Source organism: Drosophila pseudoobscura, chromosome 4 (genome assembly GCF_009870125.1).
Source record: "Drosophila pseudoobscura strain MV-25-SWS-2005 chromosome 4, UCI_Dpse_MV25, whole genome shotgun sequence".
Taxonomy (NCBI): Eukaryota; Metazoa; Arthropoda; class Insecta; order Diptera; family Drosophilidae; genus Drosophila; species Drosophila pseudoobscura.
This window is the reverse complement of record NC_046681.1, coordinates 1,182,001-1,205,290: the sequence shown is the minus strand read 5'-3', so window position 1 is coordinate 1,205,290 and position 23,290 is coordinate 1,182,001. Positions and strand designations below refer to the sequence as shown.

The following is a 23,290-nucleotide window of genomic DNA, read 5'->3' as shown; positions in this document are numbered from 1 at the left end:
TTGCAGCGCTTGAATATTCAATATCAGAACACGTAGCGAATTGGAGCAGTAGTTACGAGCGTTTGCGTTTGGTAAACGGAGTGTACTGATACGGCAGATCGAGGTCATGGCACTGAACGAAAGAAGCAAAAATTGACATAGCATATACGGTGCCATTCTTGTGGCAAAGTTGGACACAAAATTGCAGAGTGCCGAGACAGGAGAGCTGGAGAGTGGAATGCGTTCAAGGGTCATCAGACGCACGGCAACACGTCACAGGGCAAGGAACGAGCAGCAGTGATATGTTTTAAGTGTGGCAACCCTGGACATATTGCGTCTGTATGTACCTCAGCGTCAAGTAGGAGCAGCACATACGTGAAGCTGTTAGATGTCTGTACCGTGATGGAGCCGAGAGGAACCCTGTATCAGTTTGATGAGCCCGTTCCATTCTTCTTTGACTCAGGTGCTGAGTGTTCATTATTGAAAGAAAAACTGGCTGAAAAGTTTGCAGGCAAGAGATTGAACAATAAGGTAGTTTTAAAAGGAATTGGGGAAAATTCTATATCATGTAATTTGCAAATCTTATCAACAGTCCAAATTTGTGAATATTCCGTAGAAATCTTATTTCACGCGGTAATGAATGAATGTATAAAGCATGATGTGTTAATCGGCCGCGAGATTCTGAGTCAGGGTTTTAATGTTTCCATAGATGTCAACAAATTTGAGATATATAAGATCAAAACTGTCAACACGCTGTCCGACATTGCCAAAGTGGATTTTGCAATGCTCATAAATTATGATCCAGAGTTGCATGACTCAGACAAGGCCAAACTAGTCAAATTATTGGAGCCATAGGCGCACAGATTCATAAAGGGTATCCCAAATAGTCGAGTAACAACTGGTGAGCTAGAATTCCGTTTGATGGATGCAAATAAAACTGTAATGAGGCGTCCGTATAGACTTAGCTCAGAAGAGAAAACGTTAGTGAGAGGCAAAATACAGGAACTCATAGCGACTGATGCCATCCGCCCGAGCTGTTCCCCATTCGCCAGTCCAATGCAGCTAGTAAAGAAGAAAGACGGAAATGATCGACTGTGTGTAGATTATAGAGAATTGAACGCGAATACGATTGCGGATAAGTACCCGCTGCCCTTGATATATGACCAGATCAACAGACTGCGTTGCAGCAAATGCTTTTCAAGCTTGGATATGGCGAGTGGTTTCTATCAGGTACCCATACATTCGGACTCGATAGAACGCACAGCAGTTGTAACACCTGAGGGTCAGTACGAGCTTCTGTATGGACAGAAACCGTTTGGCTTGAAAAACGCATCATCTGTTTTTCAACGAGCAATAACACGAGCTTTGGGAGGACTGGCCTATTCGTATGCCATAGTTTACATCGATGATGTTCTGGTTGTTGCCGGCACGAGGGAGGAGGCGTATGAAAGACTTGAAAAGGTGTTGAACGTACTAATTGATGCCGGATTCTCATTTAATATGGTCAAGTGTACATTTCTGAAAACAAGCATAGAATATCTGGGGTTCCAAGTTGAAAATGGCGAATTAAGGCCGAATCCGCGTAAGATAGAAGCGTTGGCTGCTCTGTCGCCACCACAATCTGTGACCCAACTGAGACAGTTTATAGGGCTGTCATCCTACTTTCGGCAATTTGTTCCCAGATTCCCCGAGGAAATGAAGCCATTATATTTTCTTACCACTAAGAACAGCAAATTTGAGTGGGAACCAAAACATGGCCAGGTGCGACAGAAAATTATATCAACGCTAGTTAGCGACTCCGTTCTGATAATCTTCGATCCACAATACCCTGTTGAGTTGCATACCGATGCTAGTTCGATTGGCTATGACGCCATATTGATGCACAAGGTAAATGGCAAACCGACAGTGATTGAATATTACAGCAAATGCACTACAGCAGCCGAATCAAAAACCACTCGTATGAGCTGGAAACACTAGCCGTGTTTAATGCCGTGAAACATTTTTGCCATTACCTACATGGCCGTGCTTTTGTAGTGTACACCGATTGCAATTCCGTAAAAGCTAGCCGCCATAAGATAGATTTGTTGCCTCAGGTACATCGCTGGTGGGCTTATCTGCAATCATTTGATTTTAGTGTGGAAAGGAAACATATGGCACATGCTGACTTTCTTTCACGCAATCCATTGTCGGTTGAAAAACATGCGAATGCTGCGAATATAAATGAATTTCGTGTAGAACGAGCGGCAATAACGGATAATTGGCTCTTAGCAGAACAGCAGCGAGATCAAGAGTTAGCAGACGTAGTTTCGAAATTGCAAAATAATGAATTACAGGATGAGATTACAAGGACATATGAATTGAGAGCGGGTATGCTGTATAGGAAAATATAAAGAGATGGTCGAGCCAGATGCCTACCTGTAATACCTAGGGCGTTCAGATGGTCAGCCATCAATCACGTACACGACGCTATAATGCATTTGGGCTGGGAGAAGACTTTAGATAAGGTTTACACACAGTATTGGTGCGAAAATATGTCAAAATATGTGAGAAAGTTTGTGGAAAATTGCATTACATGTAAATTGTCAAAACCGGCAACGGACAAAACACAAATAGAACTGCATTCCATACCTAAGATCAATATACCATGGCATACGGTACACATAGATATCAGCGGCAAGCTCAGTGGCAAGAGTGACCTCAAAGAATACGTGATAGTGCAAGTCGATGCATTCACCAAGTACGTGTATTTTTATCACACTTTGAATCTCGATGCAGGCAGCTGCATTGAGGCAGTGAAATCTGCCATATCCTTATTTGGTGTTCCCGTAGTTTTGCGAGTAGTGATTTCCGACAGTTTTGCTTTGCACAAAAGATTGATTTTCATCTAATAGCAACTGGCGCGAATGGACAGGTAGAGCGCGTTATGAGTACCATGAAGGCAATGTTGACGGCTGTGGAAACAAGTAAACAATCTTGGCAGGATGCGTTGAAAGATGTTCAGTTGGCTTTGAATTGTACAACGAATCGAGTCACTAAGGCTAGTCCATTGGAAATGTTGATTGGGAAAGAGGCAAGGCCATTGGGTATGATGCCATTGATAGAAGAAGAAAAGGTAGATGTAGAAGGTGTTAGAAATCGAGCGCGACGAAACATGATAGAAAATGCAGAATGTGACAAACAAAGATTTGATAAAAATAAGGCCAAAATTGTGAGATTTGGCGTAGGCGACCATGTCTTGCTCAAGTCTGAGGAACGTCACCAAACGAAGTTGGATCCTAAATTTAAAGGTCCATTTGCGATAATTGAAGTTCTTGAAGGTGATCGTTATATGTAAAAATCTTTATCAAGTAAGAGAACATTTAAGTATGCTCATGAACAGTTACGAGCTATGCCAAGTGAGCTAGTTGCGGCTGAAGTGGATTACCTGCTAGAGGGCATGGATGATGAAGAAGTACCATACACTTCGGCACCAGTGGGTGTGTTGAGATGAATCATACACGAAGGCTACGACTGCACCACGATAGTCAACCGATGGAACAAGTGTGGGCTAATAGAGAGTCCAACATGGCGTGCGGCGCGGTTGATGTCGCGTGGCGGGGGTCATGAGGGTCTAGAGAGAGACCAGGACGCAAAATGTGCGTGAGAGCATTGTATTGAGACAGGAAGAGCCTGAGAACGTGGTATGAAGGATATGTGATTGAGAATCATGAGAGAATAGTGAGAGAATGATGGTACGATGGTACAATAGCACAATGGTACTATAGATGTAAACGAAGCAAAAATTTAAGAGCACAATTTAAAAGAAGAGAATGTGGCTTTGGTATATTGTAAAAATTAAAAGATAAAGATTGAAGAATAAATTTAAATTTAAATGAGGAATTGAAAATTGCAATTGATTGGAAAATAAGTTTAAGTTGAAATAAGCAATTGATTAAAAACAAATAAAAGCGAATCTAAATAAAATGTTAAGTTACTTGAGCAAGGCAGGGACTACTATGTTTTTTTTTCGTTAATTGGTATGGCCAGTCCCACGAGGACGTGTGAGCGTCAGAAGGCCGTGTCGGAGATTATGAAATAATTCCAGTATTTTTAAATAAAATAATTATATAATAAAATAAAATTAGTTACTACGATAGCTGTATCGATATATTCAATGATATTCAATGTTGCTTAGATCATAGTCTAAGCGAGAGAGAGTGCGTCTCAGATGAGCATATTGCTAGTGTTGTTGTTGTTGAAAGTCAGTCGAGATTGGACTACGAAAATAACGCGACGCAAGTGACTTGCTGTGCTACAGCGGTGAAACAAAATGGCGGATGAAAATCAAGAGAACGATGTGCCGCATCAGGGTCTTCATGCTCCGACATATACTAATTAGAATTAAGGAAATATAACCCACAAATTAGAACCTTCGTCAATTGTTGTGTTTCTACAACTGCAACGTAATGAATATTGAAATTGAAGTCTCGCCTTATATTAAAATATTAATCGTTTTGAATTGAAATGAATCTTTAAAATCATAATAATGGTCTGTCGAGTATCCGTGCCAGGATCTTATAAAATGTGGTAAATCTTAGTAAATGATTGATCAAGGGACAATGCAAGAACTAGAACGCATTTTCATGGTAGGGTGAGTACAAAAGAGAGGGACAACCAACATCTAAGTTTCCTCCAAATAGACTTTCCTTAGACTTAGGAAATGGTGCTCCAGTCACCAGGAAGTACTTGAGGGAACCCCTGAAGATGACATAGAGAAGTTCCTAAAGTTTAATGATGGAAGCGACATAGCCAAAACTCTCGGCTTAGCTTTTTGCCTTGTCCGCACTGGACACAAACTCAAAGCCATCAAAGCGGTCGGTTTTATCTACGATTGCGCGGTTTTACGACCCTCTTGGATTGATAAATCCAGTTATTGTCAGGTGCAAAATCTTCCTTCAGCAGCTTTGGAGAGAAAATTTTGGATGAAAGCCTACCCTCAGCGTTGCATTCAACTTGGATGGACTTGAGAATTAGTTTGGCAAGCATTTCTCGGATCTCATTTCCTCGCTTGGTTCTTCGTTCTAGTGTGGCTACAGAAGTGCACGGATTCTGTGATGCCAGCTTAGAAGCATATGGCGCTTGCGTGTATGTCGTGTCCAGGGAAGCCCAGTCTTCGAGCCACGTTTTGTGCTCAAAGTCGCGAGTGGCGCCGCTAAAGACTATATCGATTCCTAAGCTGGAATTAAGTGGAGCCCATTTGCTTGCGAAAATCATGCAGAATGTAAAGGACATGGGAATCTTTACAGGTCGGTTCTATTGCTGGTCGGATTCGTCAACAGCATTATCTTGGATTAGGGACGAGCCAGCTAAATTTCAAGTTTTCGTGGCAAATCGAGTGGCATCAATTCAGGAGTTGACGGCAGCCATGGAATGGCGCTATGTTCCCACATCTTTAAATCCTGCTGATATTCTCTCGAGAGGCTCGCTTCCCAACCATCTTATCCAGTCAGAGCTATGGTTTCACGGCCCATCCTTTTTGCTAGGCTCCAAGGATAAGTGGCCTGTATCTCCTGCTAACAACATAGCAACTTTGGAGCTTCGCAAGAGCTTCATGTCTCCACATCCCGATCTCACGTCCGGATGCAAATTTCCGAATTCATTCTTTCGCATGCAGCGCGCAATTCGACACATTCAGCTGGCAAATTTGTGGATGGAGATAAAGGAGATTCGGCGCAATGGTCAAGTCATGAAATCCAGTTCTATTAGCTCGCTCAACCCGTTCATCGATCATTCTAAACTACTTAGAGTTGGAGGTCGTCTTGGAAACTCATCACTAGGATTTGACGCTCAGTACCCGCTCATTCTGCCAAAGGGACATTGCCTTTGCGCTGATAAGATTTTATCATGAAAGAAACCTCCATGCTATCCAAAATTCGGCTGGAATATTGGCCCATTTGAGGTGTTAAGGCAGTGTCAAGGGTCGTCAGCAAGTGTGTGAGATGCTTCAGGACTAGGCCGCGCATGGTTGAACACATCATAGGAGCCCTACCTAAGGAACGTTTGGAAGGATCTCGAGCTCTTGAAGTCACTGGAGTAGACCTTCTTTCTACCGATCAGAAATCCGCACGAGGCCTCCGATCAAGTGTTACATTAGCGTATTCATCTGCTTCCCTTCTAAGGCTATAGACATGGAGCTCGTAAAGGATTTGACCACCGCATCGTTTCTAGGCGCACTAAAGCGTTTTACTATCCCTCGAGGAAGGCCAAGTCAAATTTGGTCGGACAATGCGACAAACTTCGTTGGGGCCAAGAACGAGCTTCTGGAGCTAAAGAAGCTTTGTCTGAGCGAACCGCATATGAAGGAGGTCCACGAATCCTGCTTGGCTGACTCGATCGACTGGCGTTTCATCCCACCTCGCTCTCCGCATTTTGGCGGGTTGTGGGAAGCGGCCGTGAAGACCGCAAAATATCACCTGTACCGCTCAGTTGGACCATCTGTGCTTAGCTTCGACGAGCTGCGCACTCTGATCTGTCAGATCACTGCAATTGTTAACTCTCACCCTGTGCTCTCGCTTTCAGAAAATCCTGATGATTTAGACGTTTTGATTCCTGCTCATCTGCTTTTAGGCGGCCCCCATGAGCAAATCATCGAGCCTGACCTAACGAAGCTGAACTACAATCGTCTGGATGGCTGGCAGCGGGTCACCCAACTACAACAAATATTTTGGAGCCGTTGGCGCGAAGAGTATCTCACTCTTTTGCAAGAGCGCGCGAAGTGGCGTGGTCGATGTCGTTATGGGCAAGGACGGAGTGTGTCGCGTCGCTGACCTGAAGACATCCTCAGGAAACATCAGGAGGGCCGTCACTCGGCTATGTTTGCTGCCCCTTAAGGAATCTGTTGAGAGACTAGCTCCCAATAAGGAAGCTCCCTAAGGAATAACCGTAACTTTAACATTATTATTGTATGAGCAGAGAGAGCCGCCTATGTTGTAAGACGTTGACGTTGTGCAGAGCTGCTGCGCTCTCCCGCTAAAGGGGCTCTCTGCCGCCGCCACTTCGGCAATTACTTTGATCTGCTGCCGCCACTTCGGCAATCACTTTGATCTAACGCCGTCGTCTATAGTTTAGTTCTATGCTAACCCCTCTGCGCATTGGTTGCATATCGATCTCGCATAAAGTTTATCTGGCAATAGCAAGCAATCGGCTTCCGCTAAGCCACCAAGATTAAATACGAATTATAAAGTTTAACCCAAATTCTCTTTTCATTTTTGAAACACATAGGTGCCAAAAAAGCTTGGCATCTCAAACAATCATTATGAGGAGAAAAATTGAGGCAGGAAAATAACACATTATAAATCAAAATTCAAAAAGAAAAAGAAAACTAATAATAGTAAATACAATAATTACAGAGAATCGAAAGATAATGACAGGAATAATGAACCGCAACCTGATTAGATCAATGATCATCCTCATGTTCGCGATTCTATTGGCAAGTGGACAAAATATTGAGGCCATAAATAATTTTAAAAAAGAAAGAAATAAAAACGAAAAATTAGAAATTTTGATATTTAACCTCTAGCACTTTACAGAATACGTTGAGGATATAGAGTTGGGTATGCAGCTATCTAGACTTAGTATATTTAACCCAAAATTATTAAAGCAAGAAAATTTGAAACATGTAAATTCTGCGAAAATACTACACATTAAAACATCGACATGGCTAAAAGTAGATTCTAATGAAATATTAATAGTTTCCAGTATTCCAAGCAAAAGCATTAGCACCCCAATATTCAAGATAATTCCCTATCCAGATGAGAACAATAATATCTCAACAGAAATAACATCCTAAGAATATTATGTTGTTGAAGATAAAGTGTTCAAAAAGGACACTAGACAAGTAACAAATGACGAATGCATAAATGGCATCATACAACAAAAACCTACAAAATGCACCTATACAAAAACATATAAGAACATTCAAGTAAATTATACAGAACCAAACATTTTAATAACATGGAACCTCCCGAGTACCAAATGAAACCAAAACTTTCTAAATAAAGAGATCATTATAGAAAGAAATAATATCATCAAAATTTATAATTGCTCAATCCAAGTAAATGAGTTAATAGTAACCAATTCAATGCTTGATTTTACACAGAATGTCTACATTAGTAATAAAATAACTAGATTAAAGCCATTGTCCTATGTACAGGCAAAAGAAATATTCATAGAACACACAAAATTGTATACTGTGGTACAAACAATAATTATAATTGCATTTATTATAACAATAATAATTATAGTTGCATATTTAACCATTAAATTTAGAAAAATACCCAAAAACATAATTATTAAGCATGTAAAACCCCAAGAGGTAGAAGAAAGAGTAGAAATATTAGACTCCCCAATCGTTATAGCAGAAACTCCATCCCTATACCCAAAGGTAGACGCCTGGTGACAGGCTAATGAGAAATGCCGAGGGAGTAACATATCCATAATACCCTACACCCACATACATATTATGTATACGTTAAACCCTGGACATATGCCCAGCACTAACCTTACCAAGTTAGAATAAACAAATAATAAGATCCCCAAAACTAGAGATCATAAGCTGTTCACAGGAAATCACACAAATTCCAAGATAATAGAATAAACAATTTGATTCCTACAACCAAATTGAGTCATAGATACCCAAGTAAACAAATTCGGCTCCCACACTCCGATCATATAAACAAGTGACCAGCCCAGATGAAAGATGATACAGATCACCAGCTGCAGCAACCCTTTAATCGAAGCCGACAATTTCCATACGTTGGCCAACTCACGTAGGTCAGCGCACCGAGAGCCAAAGCCGCGATCAGCCAAAGTGCAGCCGAAGAAGAAAGCTGCAGCCTAAGATAACTCGTTAAACATCCATTGTACTAAATATAAGTTTGGCTTAATTAAAAACCTCTTTTTTTTAAACCAAACTTCAACATTGGAATTGTTATTATATATATGTAAGAAGGAGTGTGCCAGCTGGCCTATTGAGGGAGCAGCGGTGATAAGCAACAGCAGTAATAACAGCAGCAGAGGAACAGCTGATGAGCAGCAACAGCAGCAGCAACAGCAGTAGTAACAGCAGCAGATTAACAGCGGGCAGAGAAGAAGAGGAGCCGAGCGAAGCAGTGAAAAGGAGAGAACAGCAGCATAAGGACGCGACTCAAGCAGCAAAAGAAAATCAGCAGAAATAAGCCGTAACATTAAGAACTTTTGTAAGCACACATACCAGGCCACCGCGATAATAATACGAATAAACAATACTCTAAATAATATCTTACATTTGGGGGCTCAACCAGTCGTACTGCCTGTGTAAAATGGAAAAAATCAAAAATTGTGTGTCTCATGTCTCAGAAGCCGGCAGCAGACGAAGCGAGACGGAAAAGCAAAAATTCGGTGCAAAAAAACTGCGCATTAGACTCTCAGAAGCCGCAAGCAGAGGAAGCGAGACAGCGAGTGGGTGAAAAGAAGAACCGAGAAAAAGGGTTGTTTCAAGCCGACTGACCACAGGAGTATTGCGCAGTATAATTATAATGGAAAATACAAGTGGACCACCATCCGGCAATATGCAGCAAAACGAAGGCCCAAGTGGATCAGAAGCAAACAGGATCAATCGCCAGAAAAACGAGGAAGCGATGAGGTCAACACTCCTAGAAGAAAACACACAGACGCTCCAACAGCTGGTTCAACTGCTCTCGATGAAAATAAATGCTGATGAAATAGACAAGAAAAATGATGCAAGGCTGGTAGTGGAAAATTTTGCCAAAATTATTCCAGAATTCAACGGAGAAAATATGTCGGTACAGCAGTGGTTTATTAACTTCGAGCTAAACGCTGAAGCATACGGACTAAATGACAAACAAAAATACGTGCAAGCCCGAGCAAAAATTACAGGTACAGCAGCTCTTTTTCTCGAGTCCACAGCAGTGTATGAGTACGGCCAATTGCGTCAACAACTTTTACAGGAGTTCGAGTGTGAGCGTTTATGCAGTGCGCAAATTCACAATAAATTGTCTATGCGAGTGAAGATTGCCGGCGAAAGTTTTCACGAATATATACTACAGATGAAACGCATTGCTGCACGTGGGACAACAGACACGGAGTCGGTGATTCGATACATTGTCGACGGACTGAATTTAAAAACGGATTATAAGAGTCCTCTTCAAAAACTCCCTCTCTTTACCAGTAAAGGTTTGTTCGGGAGTACCACAGGGCAGCCATCTAGGCCCCTTACTCTTCACACTCTTTATTAATGACTTGAATGACTTGTTTGAACAATCGAATGTTGATGTAGTTTGTGTTTCGGAAACGTGGTTCATGCCGCATCTATGTGATAATGTTATTTTGTGTACCGGATTTGATCTATACCGATCTGATCGGGAAGGAAATGGTGGGGGTGTTGCTGTATACATAAACAAGAAACTCAAATCCAAATTAATATGCAAGCACCCTCCAGAAAGTGCAATAGAATACCTTTTTATAGAATTATCGGCCTCTGTACAGACCACACCGCAATACAATCTACCAACAAGTAATTGATGCAATTTCAGACCTATCTGTAAGCTATACTGACGTAACTATAATCGGGGATCTAAACAGCAATATACTGAAGGAACGACATATGGAGTCAGCGATGGCATCGTTAGGCTTGCATCTAGTCAATAATAGTAGACCAACACATTTCTCAAACACTGCAAGTACATTATTGGACCTTTTTTTTGTCAATGATAACATTGACAACATTTTCCAGACACGACCTACTTTTCCTGACTTATGATTTTAATTGTAAAAAGATTGACGACGACATATGGTACCGAAATTTTAAGAGTATTGACATTACCAAACTTAATGACGAATTCAATACATATGACTGGAATATAATATTTGGCATGGATGATGTTAATTTTCAAGTAGAACAACTACGAGCTCACATAACATGTCTTTATGAAAAATTCGTACCACTGCGTAAATTAAAGATTGCACAAAAGAAAAATCCATGGTTCAATCAATGTATTGCACACAATATATCATTAAGGGACAAAGCATATAACAAATGGAAACGCTACAGAACGTCTGTTCAGTATCAAGAATTTAAAACTTTAAGGAAAAAAACCAACCTATTAATACTGACAGCTAAAAAATCTTTTTATTCTGTAAGGTTTCAAAGTGCAATATTAACAAGAAGGACATGGAGGGAGCTCAAAGACTTGGGAATAGGGAAGAGGACAAATAACACCAAAATTGATGTAGACATAGATGAATTAAATAGAAAATTTGTGATAAACGGGGTACCTAAAGTAGCATATAATCATTATCTTGACAATATACCGAATAGTTCCTGTGATAATAACTTTAGCTTCATGTGTGCCAGTCAGTGTGATGTCCTTGAATCTGTGCTTAAAATTAAGTCAAATGCAATCGGACTGGATGAAATACATCCAAAATTTCTAAAAATCTTACTTCCAAAAATATTACCACATGTGACTTATATTTGCAATACTGTCTTAACAAAATCAATATTTCCAAGTACATGGAAGCTTGCGAAAATAACACCGGTCCCTAAAGGAAAAAATGAATATAGACCTATATCAATTCTATCGTTTTTGTCAAAAGTCCTTGAACAATTAATGTCACAACAAATTCGAACTTTTCTAGATAACAATGCACTACTAAGTGACAAACAGTCAGGTTACAGAAGACAAAGAAGCTGTACTACGGCAATAGTAAATATAACGGAAGACATTAGATTAACACAAGATGAAGGAAATGTGACGCTATTAGTACTACTTGACTTCAGAAAAGCATTTGACACGGTTAACCACGAAATCTTATTAAGTAAATTAGTTAACTTTTTCAATTTTAGTAAGGTAGCTATAAAGCTATTAAAATCGTATTTAACGGATAGAAGACAGGTAGTGGTAAGTGGAAGTAGAATTTCTTCAATGATGAGCACTGCACGTGGTGTGCCTCAAGGTTCAGTTCTTGGGCCGCTTTTGTTCTCATTATATGTGAATGACCTGCCAGACGTCCTGTTAAATTGTAAAAGTCATATGTATGCGGATGACGTCCAAATGTATGTTAGTCGTCCATTGAGTAAAATTGATGAGTGTATAAGTGTGTGTAACAGTGATTTGCTCAATGTGAGTAGCTGGGCGAAGCGTAATGGTCTGGCACTTAATCCAGATAAATGTAAATGTGTAATTATATACAAGAAGCAATTAAATACGATGACCTATCCAAAACTTGAAATTGAAGGAAAACAAATTAATTACGTAGATCAGGTGGAAAACTTAGGATTAACATTTAACAATACGCTTTCTTGGAGTAGCCAAGTTGTGAAAGCTACTGGTAGAACATATAGTCTACTAAGAAAACTCGCACCAACACAAAAATACCTGCCAGATAAACTCAAACTAATGATAGCTAAGACATATTTGATACCCACCTTATTCTATGGTATTGAAATATTTGGAAATTGTGACGCTGAATCTCAAAAAAACTAAAAGTAACATTTAACAACATTGCCCGCTACATATATCATAAGAGACGAACCGATCATATCTCAATCTTAGCAAGACAAATATTCAAAATGGATTTAAAGACATGGATAGGGTACAGAACAATTATTTTTCTACATCGAATAATCTATACCAGACAGCCGAGCTACTTATATGATAAATTAACCTGTTCGGGCGAAGCCCGAGTGTAAATTTTATACCATTGTTTTATTGCCTATCAATTCACTTTCATTTCTATTTTGGTCATTATACTAAACTAACGTAACGTAAGCGTAGCTTTATCTATGCTCGCTCAGCAACATGCTCTCATTTAATCATCTATTCTTATCTATGCTCGCTCTTGTTATCTTTTCTTTCCTATGCCGTCGCTAAGCCGTCAGCAGCTGCGCCTGCTCTAGCAGTTACCGCTTGATATAGTTGGAGAACAGACCCTTTTTGTCCCCAATCTATTACTTTGGCTCGAGATCGGCTCGCTTGCCTCATCCAAGTGTGTCACTCTAATACTATTGTAAAAGGCTCTGGCATCTTCGGCCACCCTCAACACACAAAATACCTATAATAAAATTTATAACGTTTTCGGAAATTAATAATTTGTGAAATTATTGAACAATCATAGTCAGCGAAAAAGCTCGTTGTCTCAACATTTGGTGACCCCGACGTGATCGTCAGTAACAATTTGGAAATAAACAATTATAAACAGTGAAAATTATCCGCTAAACATAACTGTTCGAACGCGAAGCGGTTAGTTCCCATTTCGTCGCGCGCTTGCTTACAAGCACTAATACAGCTACGTGCATTAGCGGCTTCGGGTTCGCTGCACTTGCGCTTGCATACCAAAAAAAATCAAACGGTTGGTTCTTCGATTCTTCTTTGTGCTTTGCTCGCTGCTGCCTGTCGAAAATGGATGAGTCTAATGACGTGCCGGAAAACAGGGTGTCTTTTTACAAACTAAAGGCACTCTCAATATACAACAAAGCCGTTTCACTTCGAGAGACGATATTGAATGATGAAAACAACCCAATCAGTGAAGATGCGCTAAGTGTTCATTTAAAATTCTTGGAAAAAATGTCCGACTCATTTAATGTTACTCATTCTAATTTAGAAGAGCTTGATGTAAGCGAAATTGGCAGCGACTTAAGCAACAATTTTGAGGATTTGGCGATGGAAATCGAAGTTCGTATTCGCTCAGCACTCCGCAGGACTACCCAGAACATGCCGCATCACTCAACGATACGACCCGAGCTCAACGTTACTGCCTCCGGAAATGTACGGTCACGATATCATATTCCTGACATTAAACTTCCCACTTTCCGTGGAGGTTATACTGAGTGGGCAGACTTTTACTCGATGTTTAGCACAGTAATAGATCAGGAGCCCTTTCTATCAAAGATTGAGAAGTTCCAGCACCTGCGCTCATGTTTGGATGGACCTGCCCTGGAGGCTGTTCGCTCTTTGGAAGTATCGGAGAGCAATTATGATAATGCATTGGACATTTTAAACAATCGTTTCAATAATAAACGTTTAATCTTTCAGGCACACGTCGCTGAGATTCTGAGGCATGAGAAGGTTGAAGATGGGTCAACTACAAAGCTACGTACTTTATCGGACAAGCTTCATTCTCACATGAGAGCGCTTAGATCGATGGGTACCATGGAGGAAATAGCTGGATGCATCATCGTTCACTCCACATACAAGTATCTCGACTCTGATACCAGGACCAAATGGGAGGAGCTGTCGCCCCCTAACGTCATACCAACATGGGACCATTTTTCGGCTTTTTTGGAGAGGAGATGTCAAGCCATGGAGACCATGGATCAAGCTATGTTGATTCAAATCCATAGCAGTCAGGTTGGAAAACATAAACGAATCACTCATTCAAAACACAGTCTTGTTGCTACAAATACAATCGTATTGGAATGCGTGTTCTGTGATAATAAAGGGCATAACATTTACAGCTGCACTCGCTTTGGAAACCTTTCGCCATCTTTGCGTCTTAGAGAGGCAAGGAAGCTTAGAGTTTGCTTCAACTGTTTGAAGAAGGGACATCGGAATACCTCCTGCAGTTCAGGCTCTTGTCGCACATGCGGTGAAAAGCATCATACCCTTTTACATATCAACAATCCGCTGCCTACGTCAGTTAACACGGAACCTGCAAACGCTACTACGTCTCCTATTCAGACAGACTTATGCCCAGGCCCCAATCTTTCAAGTTCTCTTGTTGCCGCTTCATCACCATGCTCGCCTCCTGCTCAGAATCTTAGCTCAGACGTAGTGCTTCTAGCCACGACAGTCATTATGATAAAGAGTCGAGTTGGTGATCTTCTTCCTTGCCGGGCTCTTCTGGATTCAGGCTCTCAGATTAATTTAATAACCTCTCGCTTTGCTCAGAGGCTTCAGCTGAAACGAGCCAAAGGGTCGGTATCAGTATCGGGTATCGGCGCTGATTCTGCATTTCACACGGAAGGTTCAGTTAATTTGGTCATTCAATCCAGGACTTCCGATTACTTCACGAGTCTCACAGCTCTCGTTGCTCCACGTATTACAGGAAACCAGCCTGCTTCTTCATTTGATGTATCCAAATGAGAAATGCCATCCAATATCAGCCTTGCTGACCCACACTTTAACAAATCTCAGCGCATCGATGTACTTATTGGAGCCAGCTTATTTTACGACATTTTATGCGTTGGACAGATCAAATTGGAGAGGGGACTTCCTATAATACAAAAAACCCGTCTCGGCTGGGTTGTCACAGGTGGAGGTCAGTACTCCCGCAGCTCAGTGCTCCTAGCTGCCTCTAGTTCGACGGAATTGAGTCAAACGCCTACCGTTGGTTTGGATGAGCTAGTGCGAAGGTTCTGGGAAGTGGAAAACTGCCACGGTCCCGCTACAGAAGCAACAAAGGAGGAAATTGCTTGCGAGGAACATTTCAAAAAACATTGCGGTCGGCTTCCAAGTGGCGAATATTGCGTTCAATTGCCTTTAAAGCTGAGTGACAGTCTTCTTGGAGATTCTTATCAACAAGCCTATCGCAGATTTCTCAATCTAGAGCGCAAGTTGGTTCGCAAACCGCTTCTCAAGGCCCAATACGCCGCATTTATAAAGGAATACGTCGATTTGAATCACATGTCCCCTGTCAAAAGTGACGCACTTAAACAATGCAAATTTTTTCTTCCTCATCACTGCGTCTTAAGAGAAGACAAAACCACCACAAAACTCCGAGTAGTTTTCGACGGATCCGCTTGTACATCTACAGGATATTCCCTCAACGATATATTGATGTCAGGCCCAACAATTCAGCCAAAGTTAGTTACGACTCTTCTTCGATTTCGTACCTTTCGTATAGCATTGACTGGTGACATTTGTAAAATGTATAGATGCGTCCGTGTCTCGCCCCAAGATAGTTTTCTGCAGTGCATACTGTGGCGTGACTCACCCCTCGAGGAGCTAAGGACATTCAAGCTGGATACCGTGACCTATGGAACGAAACCAGCAGCATTTCTGGCCGTCCGTTCTATGCACCAACTAGCGGCAGACGAGAGTTCGTCATATCCAATTGGCTCTGAAGTTGTGCTGCGGGACTTTTACGTGGATGATTTGCTAACGGGGGGAGATACTACAAATGAGGTGCTGGAAATAATTCGCCAGGTGTCAGGACTATTAGCCAAAGGAAATTTCAAGATCAGAAAATGGTGTTCCACAGATACATATGTACTCGATCAAACACCCCATGAAGATAGGGAAACATTTGTTAAATTTACTGATGGCAGCGATGTAACCAAGACGCTAGGTTTAGCATGGAATCCCACTTCGGATGAGCTATTATTTTCATTCTGTCCCAATCAAGTCCCTTCGAAACCAACTAAGCGAGTTGTATTGTCAACTATTGCACGATTTTATGATCCACTCGGACTTATAGGGCCAGTTATTACTAAAGCAAAAATATTTCTACAGCAGCTGTGGAAAGAAAAGCTTCATTGGGATGAAAGTCTGCCAGTCTCCTTACGCACAACTTGGATCAACTTTATTCAGCAGTTTGACTCTATGCAACAAATTTCTTTCCCGCGCCTATCTTTCCTTCGAAGCAGCAACCTTGAAATGCATGGATTTTGTGATGCCAGCATGAGTGCTTATGGAGCTTGCATCTACGCTGTTTCGCAAGGCGACAATGGAGCCTGCCTGTTATGCTTTCTCGAGGATCATTACCAGCTGAGCTCATCAATTCTCATCTTTGGAAGTATGGACCTACATACTTGACAGCCAGTAAGGATCAATGGCCAAGTACACCTGCTCTTCCAGAGCCGGGTTTGGAGGCACGAAAAACCATACTAATTACAAACTGCGCGTCAAGATATTTGGTGGAAGAATCAAAGTTTGTAAATTCCTTCCCCAAAATGCAACGAATTTTTGCGTATGTAAGTTAAGTAGAATCGACGTTTACTGTAGTATTTATTATTTATTATTTACTCGTCGAAGCGAGATTTATTGTTCCTCGTTGGAGGTCTAAGAGAATCTAAATTTACATAAAAATGAAAGTCTTAATATTAAGTCCCCGGCCGCCGGCTGCGCAGTCGCCGGTGCATTAATCTGCTGACATGGCACACGCGCCGGTGTTATGTTGAGCAGCGGCAGTTTCCCACGTTCCACGGCCCCATGGTTGTTGTTGGGCCGTCTGGGCAAGTGTTTCCGTCAACGCTGCAACTCTCGTGTTCTATTACGCGACGAGGCATGTGCTGTATTTGGTTCATATGAAGGTGTTTAAGCTCATTGACCCGCTGTAGGGTCGAGAACCAAATGCAGAGGGAGGGGTATCCGGCTGGATCGGATAACTACTCCCCCCCTTGAGCAGTCGCCGTCCCCGGCGCACTTAGTCTTGCCATTAATCCATTGATTTGCCGGGCGTCGCGCTTCTTCGTCAAATATAGTCTGAGCATGGCCATGCCACATACTAGGCCACAAATACCTAGTCCTAGGCAGAATGCAAAGATTGGTCTGGAACGTGAGGACACCTCTTCCTTTATCTCCTTGATGAAGTTGAGGTTCTCCTCGCTCAACTGGTGGAGGAATGGCAGGCTCAGCACCCTTTTATGCTCGGTAACATTTAGCAAGGGTGAAGATGCAACTCCTGGGTATCGGCTCTGAACGTTTTTGCGATTCTGATAGCGTGAACCATTTATGACGGCATAATCGTTGAATGTGATTAGATGCGTCCCTGAAATGTTGAGCGCCGCGCTGCCGTCGAAACTTACTGCTGCTGGGTGATCGTTGATGATAATGATCCCGTCGTCGACCAGTGTGATGGCGCTGAGGTGGCTGGGTGGCCCACTGGCAGTGGGCCACGCCACCAGAATATAATCCTTGGGCACAGGAGTCCTTTGTCGACGTTTCGCAGAATGTTGTCGTGGTCGTCTGTTTGCAGTCCGACACTCTTACTATCTGGTCGTTGCAGTCGGCGACGATGTTATCGTCAAGTCGAAGGACGGTGCCGTTGTGGGCGACCGGGAAAATAGTTATCTTTTTGCAAATGTACTTAATCTTAGGGAATTGAATGACAAAGTGTATTATGCTATTTGATTGAAAAACTTTGATTTTAGATACTTCTAAAATGTTAGTTACGATAACATTGGTGAGCTGATTAGAGAAAATAGAATTCAAGTCATCATGGTCTAATATGACCGGATTGATTACGTTAACTTTTGCGAGGGAAATGGTGAGCATGAGATTACTTAGTTCGGATGCCAACATTCTGTTCCTAGCCAGCAAGGTCTCGTACAGGTGAGCCGAGTCAATTTGCTTTCCCTTTGCTGCCTCTAGCAATTTATTGACTGAGTCTGTTAAGCGGTTGATTTGCTCCTGAGACTTAGAATTTATGCTTATCTGCCTGTTATTCGATTCAATAAGTTGGGCCTCGTTTATTCGTATCTTTTCTAAGTCGTCCGCGTCCGGAGTTCCGGCTACCACCTTTAAGACCGAGCCCAGGATGTTTAGGCTCCTAGCAACTCTGTGGTGCACGCTAATCGTGGCTAACATATTTCGGATATGGTCGGTATCCACCACTAGTAGTTTTCGCATGTGCGACTGTGGAAACATCTCGGTCAAATTTGCGGTCTCGTCCGCCATTCGTTCGTAATCCGTTAAGTTTGTCGAATGCCTAAGGTAATTTATTTCGTCCCATACGAGTATGTCGCCGTCCAATATCGGTACGTAGTCAGAATGTGAGTAGTCTGTTATGCGAGCGTTTACCAAGGCCACCAGAAGGATTATCATGTGAAACAACCTAAGGAATGAAAGAAAAGGTTGCTTGGTAATCTGTGATCGAGTCTCTAAGTATGAATGTAAAGGGAGCGTAAAAAATAGTCGGCTGAGTGGAACGCTCACGTATGGGCATAGGGGCATTACCTAAGATTGTCTTTGTGCACAACCCTCCCCCTAATTAGGACCGTTGTCCCCAAGTCCGCTTCTACCGTTTCTTCCACGTACAACGGGGTTAGTTTATTTCCGAGGCGTCTGTTGGTTTTCATTAATACCTTATCACCTACTCTAAAAACTCTGTTCTGACGCGATCGGTTGACTCGATTGTTCTGCACAATCTGAGCTTTTCGTACCCTGTTCTGTACCTCGCTGTGAAAGTCTGCTGCAGCGGCGTTTAAAATATCGATCGGCTTCTTGTTGGTTACCGAGTGTACCGACCTGTTGTACTCCACTGTTGCCTGGAGGAAAAGGTCGACTGTGTCGACGATTCCCTTCGCTATCTTGAGGCATCTCGCGAATTCCAACAGAGTACTATGGAATCTTTCAACTTGGCCGTTTGAAGTGCTGTGGAGGGGAGGAGCATTCACAATGTGGGCTCCGAAATTGTCTCGCAGAAGTGACCTGATGGTTTCTGAATTCAGCGATGGTTCATTGTCGCAATATATTTGTCTAGTGTTGGGGAAAATGTTCATAAGTTGCAAGAGTGGAGCCTTTATATCCGCAATCGTGCGGGAAGCTATCGGTTGTACGATGGCAAATTTCGAGAATTTGTCCACGCATGTAAGGAAGTACTTCCTATCTGTTGAAAAAATGTCGACGTGAAGCATTTCTCCAGTGAATGAAGGGACTGGCGTTGGTCCCAGCTCCTGTTTTTTTGGATGCCTATCGTACTTTGCTCTAGAACAAATCCTGCAATTCATGACTACCTCGCTTGCGAGTTTAGTCATTTTTGGGAAATAGTAATCGGCCAAGACCTGTTTTACGTTTTCCTGAGCAGCTCTATGTGCTCGATTGTGTTCGATTGTGACAATCTCCTTTCTTTCATTTTCATTGAAAATGTCTGTGACCAGATTCTTGCAATGCCAGAACTTGGTCGACGGAAAGGCGCGTACTAGCTCATGCTGAATGCAGGCTAGAGTCGGGAAATCACAGTGGATTGCGTTTACAACCGTAGGGTTTACTGAGGTCTTCACGACCCCAGTGAGCGCATTTTTGTCCGTAAAATTTATTATGTGTCGCGTTTTTTCCCCGAAAAGAATGAACATCTGCTTTAGAGGAAAACGCGCCGCTTCTAGGACGATTTGATTCCTAAAACAATTGACAGGTTTGTCTGTCGTTTCTATCGTGTAAGTCAAAGACGCTTCGCTGTGTATTGTCGCTGCGTCAGATGGTGGCGCGCTGTCTTCCAATGCATTGATGTTTTGTCGAGACAATGCGTCTGCGACATGGTTTTCTTTGCCTGGCTTATAGAAAAGCTTGGCACCGAGCTCGTCAATGCGTGCCTTCCAGCGTTTTATTTTAGAGTTAGGGTTTCCTTCGGAAACCGCAAACGTGAGTGGCTGGTGGTCAGTGAACACATTAATGTCCCTGACTCCGTAAATGTAGTGACGAAGCTTCCCCAAGGCCCACACAATTGCTAAAAGCTCGCGTTCATTGGTAGCCTAGTGACGCTCGCCTTTCTTTAGTGTCCTTGAAATCATAGTTATTGGGCGGCCGCCTTGTGAAAGGACCGCCCCGATGCCATAGGCAGAGGCGTCGGTCGTTAGGTCGAACGGTTTTTTGTAATCTGGGTACATCAATATTACGTTTTCTGATGCCAGAATGTTCCTTAATTTCTGAAAGGCGTGTCGTTGGACCTCGCTCAAATTTATAGTGTTTTTTTTTGATTTGTATTTGCTGATGGACCCATTTTCCCCTTTTAAAATATCAGAAAGCGGTCGGGCAATTGACGCGAAATCTTTCACGAAGCATCTGTAGTAACTTGCCAGGCCCAAGAACGACCTTAGGCCGAACAACGTTGTTGGCTCGACGTACTCCTGGATGGCCTTCACCTTCTCAGGGTCCGTCCTCGTGCCTTCGTTAGTTACAATAAAGCCGAGGTATTCCACGCTCGTCTTAAAAAAATTGGACTTCTCTCGAGCGACTCTCATGTTGGCGTCATAGAGGCTTTTCAGCACCCAGTCGACGTGTTTAACATGGTCGTCTTGAGACTTGGAGAAAATAATTACGTCATCGACATAGACGTAGCATGTTTTGCCGATTTGTTCGCGCAAAACATCATCGATTGCTCTCTGGAAAATGCTACCTGCATTTCGTAGACCAAAGGGCAGTCGGCAAAACTCGTACTTCCCTCCATTTACGGAAAAGGAAGTCTTTTCTCGGTCGCGCTCCGCCAAGGTTATTTGGTGGTATCCAGACTTCAAGTCCAGTGTTGTGAAGTATCTGGCAGTACCCAAGTTTGCTAAGATCATTGAGATGCTTGGCATCGGGTATTTGTCGGCCACTGTTTTTTGATTGAGCTTCCGAAAGTCCATTACGAGACGTTTCTTCTTATTGCCCGCTTCATCAGTGCCTTTTTTGTCGACCACCCATATAGGATTATTATATGGCGATCTGGATTTGCGAATGATTTTGTCTTTCAAAAGGCTCTTGACCTCTGATTCGACAAAATCAGCTACACCCATAGGGTACGGGTACAGCTTGGAGTAAATTGGTTCGTCGTCCACAGTGCGGATAGTGGCCACGACCGAAGTATTATAAGGCAGAGCCCCGTTAGGGTCGGCAAATGCCTTACTCCTCTTATTTAACATTTTTATAAAGTCCGCCCTTATGGCTGGGGGAGCATCGACGTCAATAACGTTTGTGTGGTTGACGTCTATGCACTTGTGGAATTTGATTACCTCAGTCGTGTTACCGAATCTGAGTGTACCGCTCTTTAAGCACAATGTCGCCCCTACCTGCGATAGCAGGTCAAGGCCAATGATGCCGTCAAATGATGATAATGATTTTAACAAAAAAAATGGGGAGGTCTTGCCGAATATTGACAGAAGGCATTTCTTCGAAATTTCATTTGTCCCGTTGATTGAGTAGACGGGAAAGGGTGTCTCGACAGGGATGACGCCGCGAAGCCTATTTTCCGCCAAACCAATGGCAGCAGGGATCTTCCCCTAAAAAATTCACTGAGTCGCTCTCGTACTCTAATTCGCCCTCCGCTTCTATCTCAGCGACAGCTTCGGCCGCAGCCCCATTGTAGGCCGTGTCGGTCTGGTTGTCCCCGGTTGTAGTGTGCTCTATCCTCTGCTGCCAATTTCTCGAGGTGCGCTCTGACGCGTTTGTTTTCCTCGTAAAATTTTGATTGCGTCCACCCGACCCGAAAGGTTTTTGGTAAGCAGTGGGCAGTCTGAGTTTGGAAGAAGAAGGATCTACATCCATGGGCTCCGGGCCCTGGGCCCGAGTCCTGCCGCTATTGGATCGTTGGTTGGATCTTCCCTGCTGGGCGATCGACGCGTCTTGCCTTTTGTCGTAATGAGGACATTTATAGGAGTCCACAGCTCTAGTTTGCCTAAAATTGCCCTGGAGTTGCGCTTGAGTTTGGCGCTGGCCCGTTTTTTGGGCCTTTTCCTCCATGGCCCTAGCGTAATTTGCAGCCAAAACGCTGCGATCCTCGCTGGATTCCGCCGCTTCGGCAAGGGCCAGAGCGGTCTGCAGATCTTTCGGTCTTGCCGGAAATACTGCTGTTTTCAATGTTCTTCTTAAGCCTGAAACGAATACGTCTAAAGCGTCGTCCCTAGCTTTCTCGTTTAGAATGCCCGCTGCGACCGCATTATGGACCATTATGTTTTTGTTGGTAATGAGAGAGAGCTGCTTCTCAATCTCGTCATAGTATTCCGCCAAGGACAGGTTTCCCTGCCGCATGGTGGCCAGTTTTTGTTGTATCACGCTCACTGGAGTTTTGTCGGAATACGAACTATCCAATCTATTCAAAATTGCCTTGAAATTTAGGACTGTATTGAAGGATGACAGGACGTTATTTGCGGCACCTTTTATTTTATTCCTGATGATGCCTGTCGCCATGTAATGTCTAGCGCTGCCCTCATAGGGCTCGAAAGTTTTATAGGCCGCCAGCGCTGCCTGGCGCCAAGCCACATAATTTTCCTGTTTGCCGTCGAACTCGGGGACGGACTTAACCATGTCCAATGGCTGATCACACTGGACATCGGGACTTATTTCTATCTCCTTATACGCTTCAACTTTCGGGGCAGGCGTACCTGTGCTCAACTGAGCAATCTCGGCTTGTAATTGCTGTAACCTGGTCTCGAACCGCGAGGCCTGATTTTGCAGTGCGGCCTCTATAGCTGCTGCGAAAGTTGCCGGATCCATGATGTCCGGGGAACGTTCGTGGCTTTCAGTCAAACGGAGGCCACTAAGACACAAACGTAAACTATCGTCGCTATCGGATTGTTCTTGCTTGCTATCCCCTGGGTCTTGCAGGTCCCCACACAGTGAAACTAAGCTATCAGACC

The 23,290-nt window shown here is 42.9% G+C and overlaps 1 protein-coding gene across 2 annotated transcripts; it reads left to right on the top strand.

The window, feature by feature from the left end:
• Nucleotides 1–13,133: 13,133 nt before the first annotated feature.
• On the top strand, nt 13,134–16,927 carry LOC117184038 (uncharacterized). Of its 2 annotated transcripts, none has more exons than XM_033380047.1 (2): nt 13,134–13,976; nt 14,052–16,927. In XM_033380047.1, the coding sequence occupies exon 2, from the start codon at nt 15,105–15,107 to the stop codon at nt 16,770–16,772; it is 1,668 nt and encodes a 555-aa protein (XP_033235938.1). In that variant the 5' UTR covers nt 13,134–13,976; nt 14,052–15,104; the 3' UTR covers nt 16,773–16,927. The 2 variants fall into 2 exon arrangements, with proteins under 2 accessions (XP_033235938.1, XP_033235939.1); XM_033380048.1 differs by having other exon boundaries at nt 13,136–13,976; nt 14,052–16,184.
• The last annotated feature ends 6,363 nt before the right edge of the window (nt 16,928–23,290 follow it).

Excerpts from the sequence above, each read along its gene's own strand:
- LOC117184038 (XM_033380047.1), top strand. The coding sequence starts at position 15,105 with ATGCCATCCAATATCAGCCTTGCTGACCCACACTTTAACAAATCTCAG.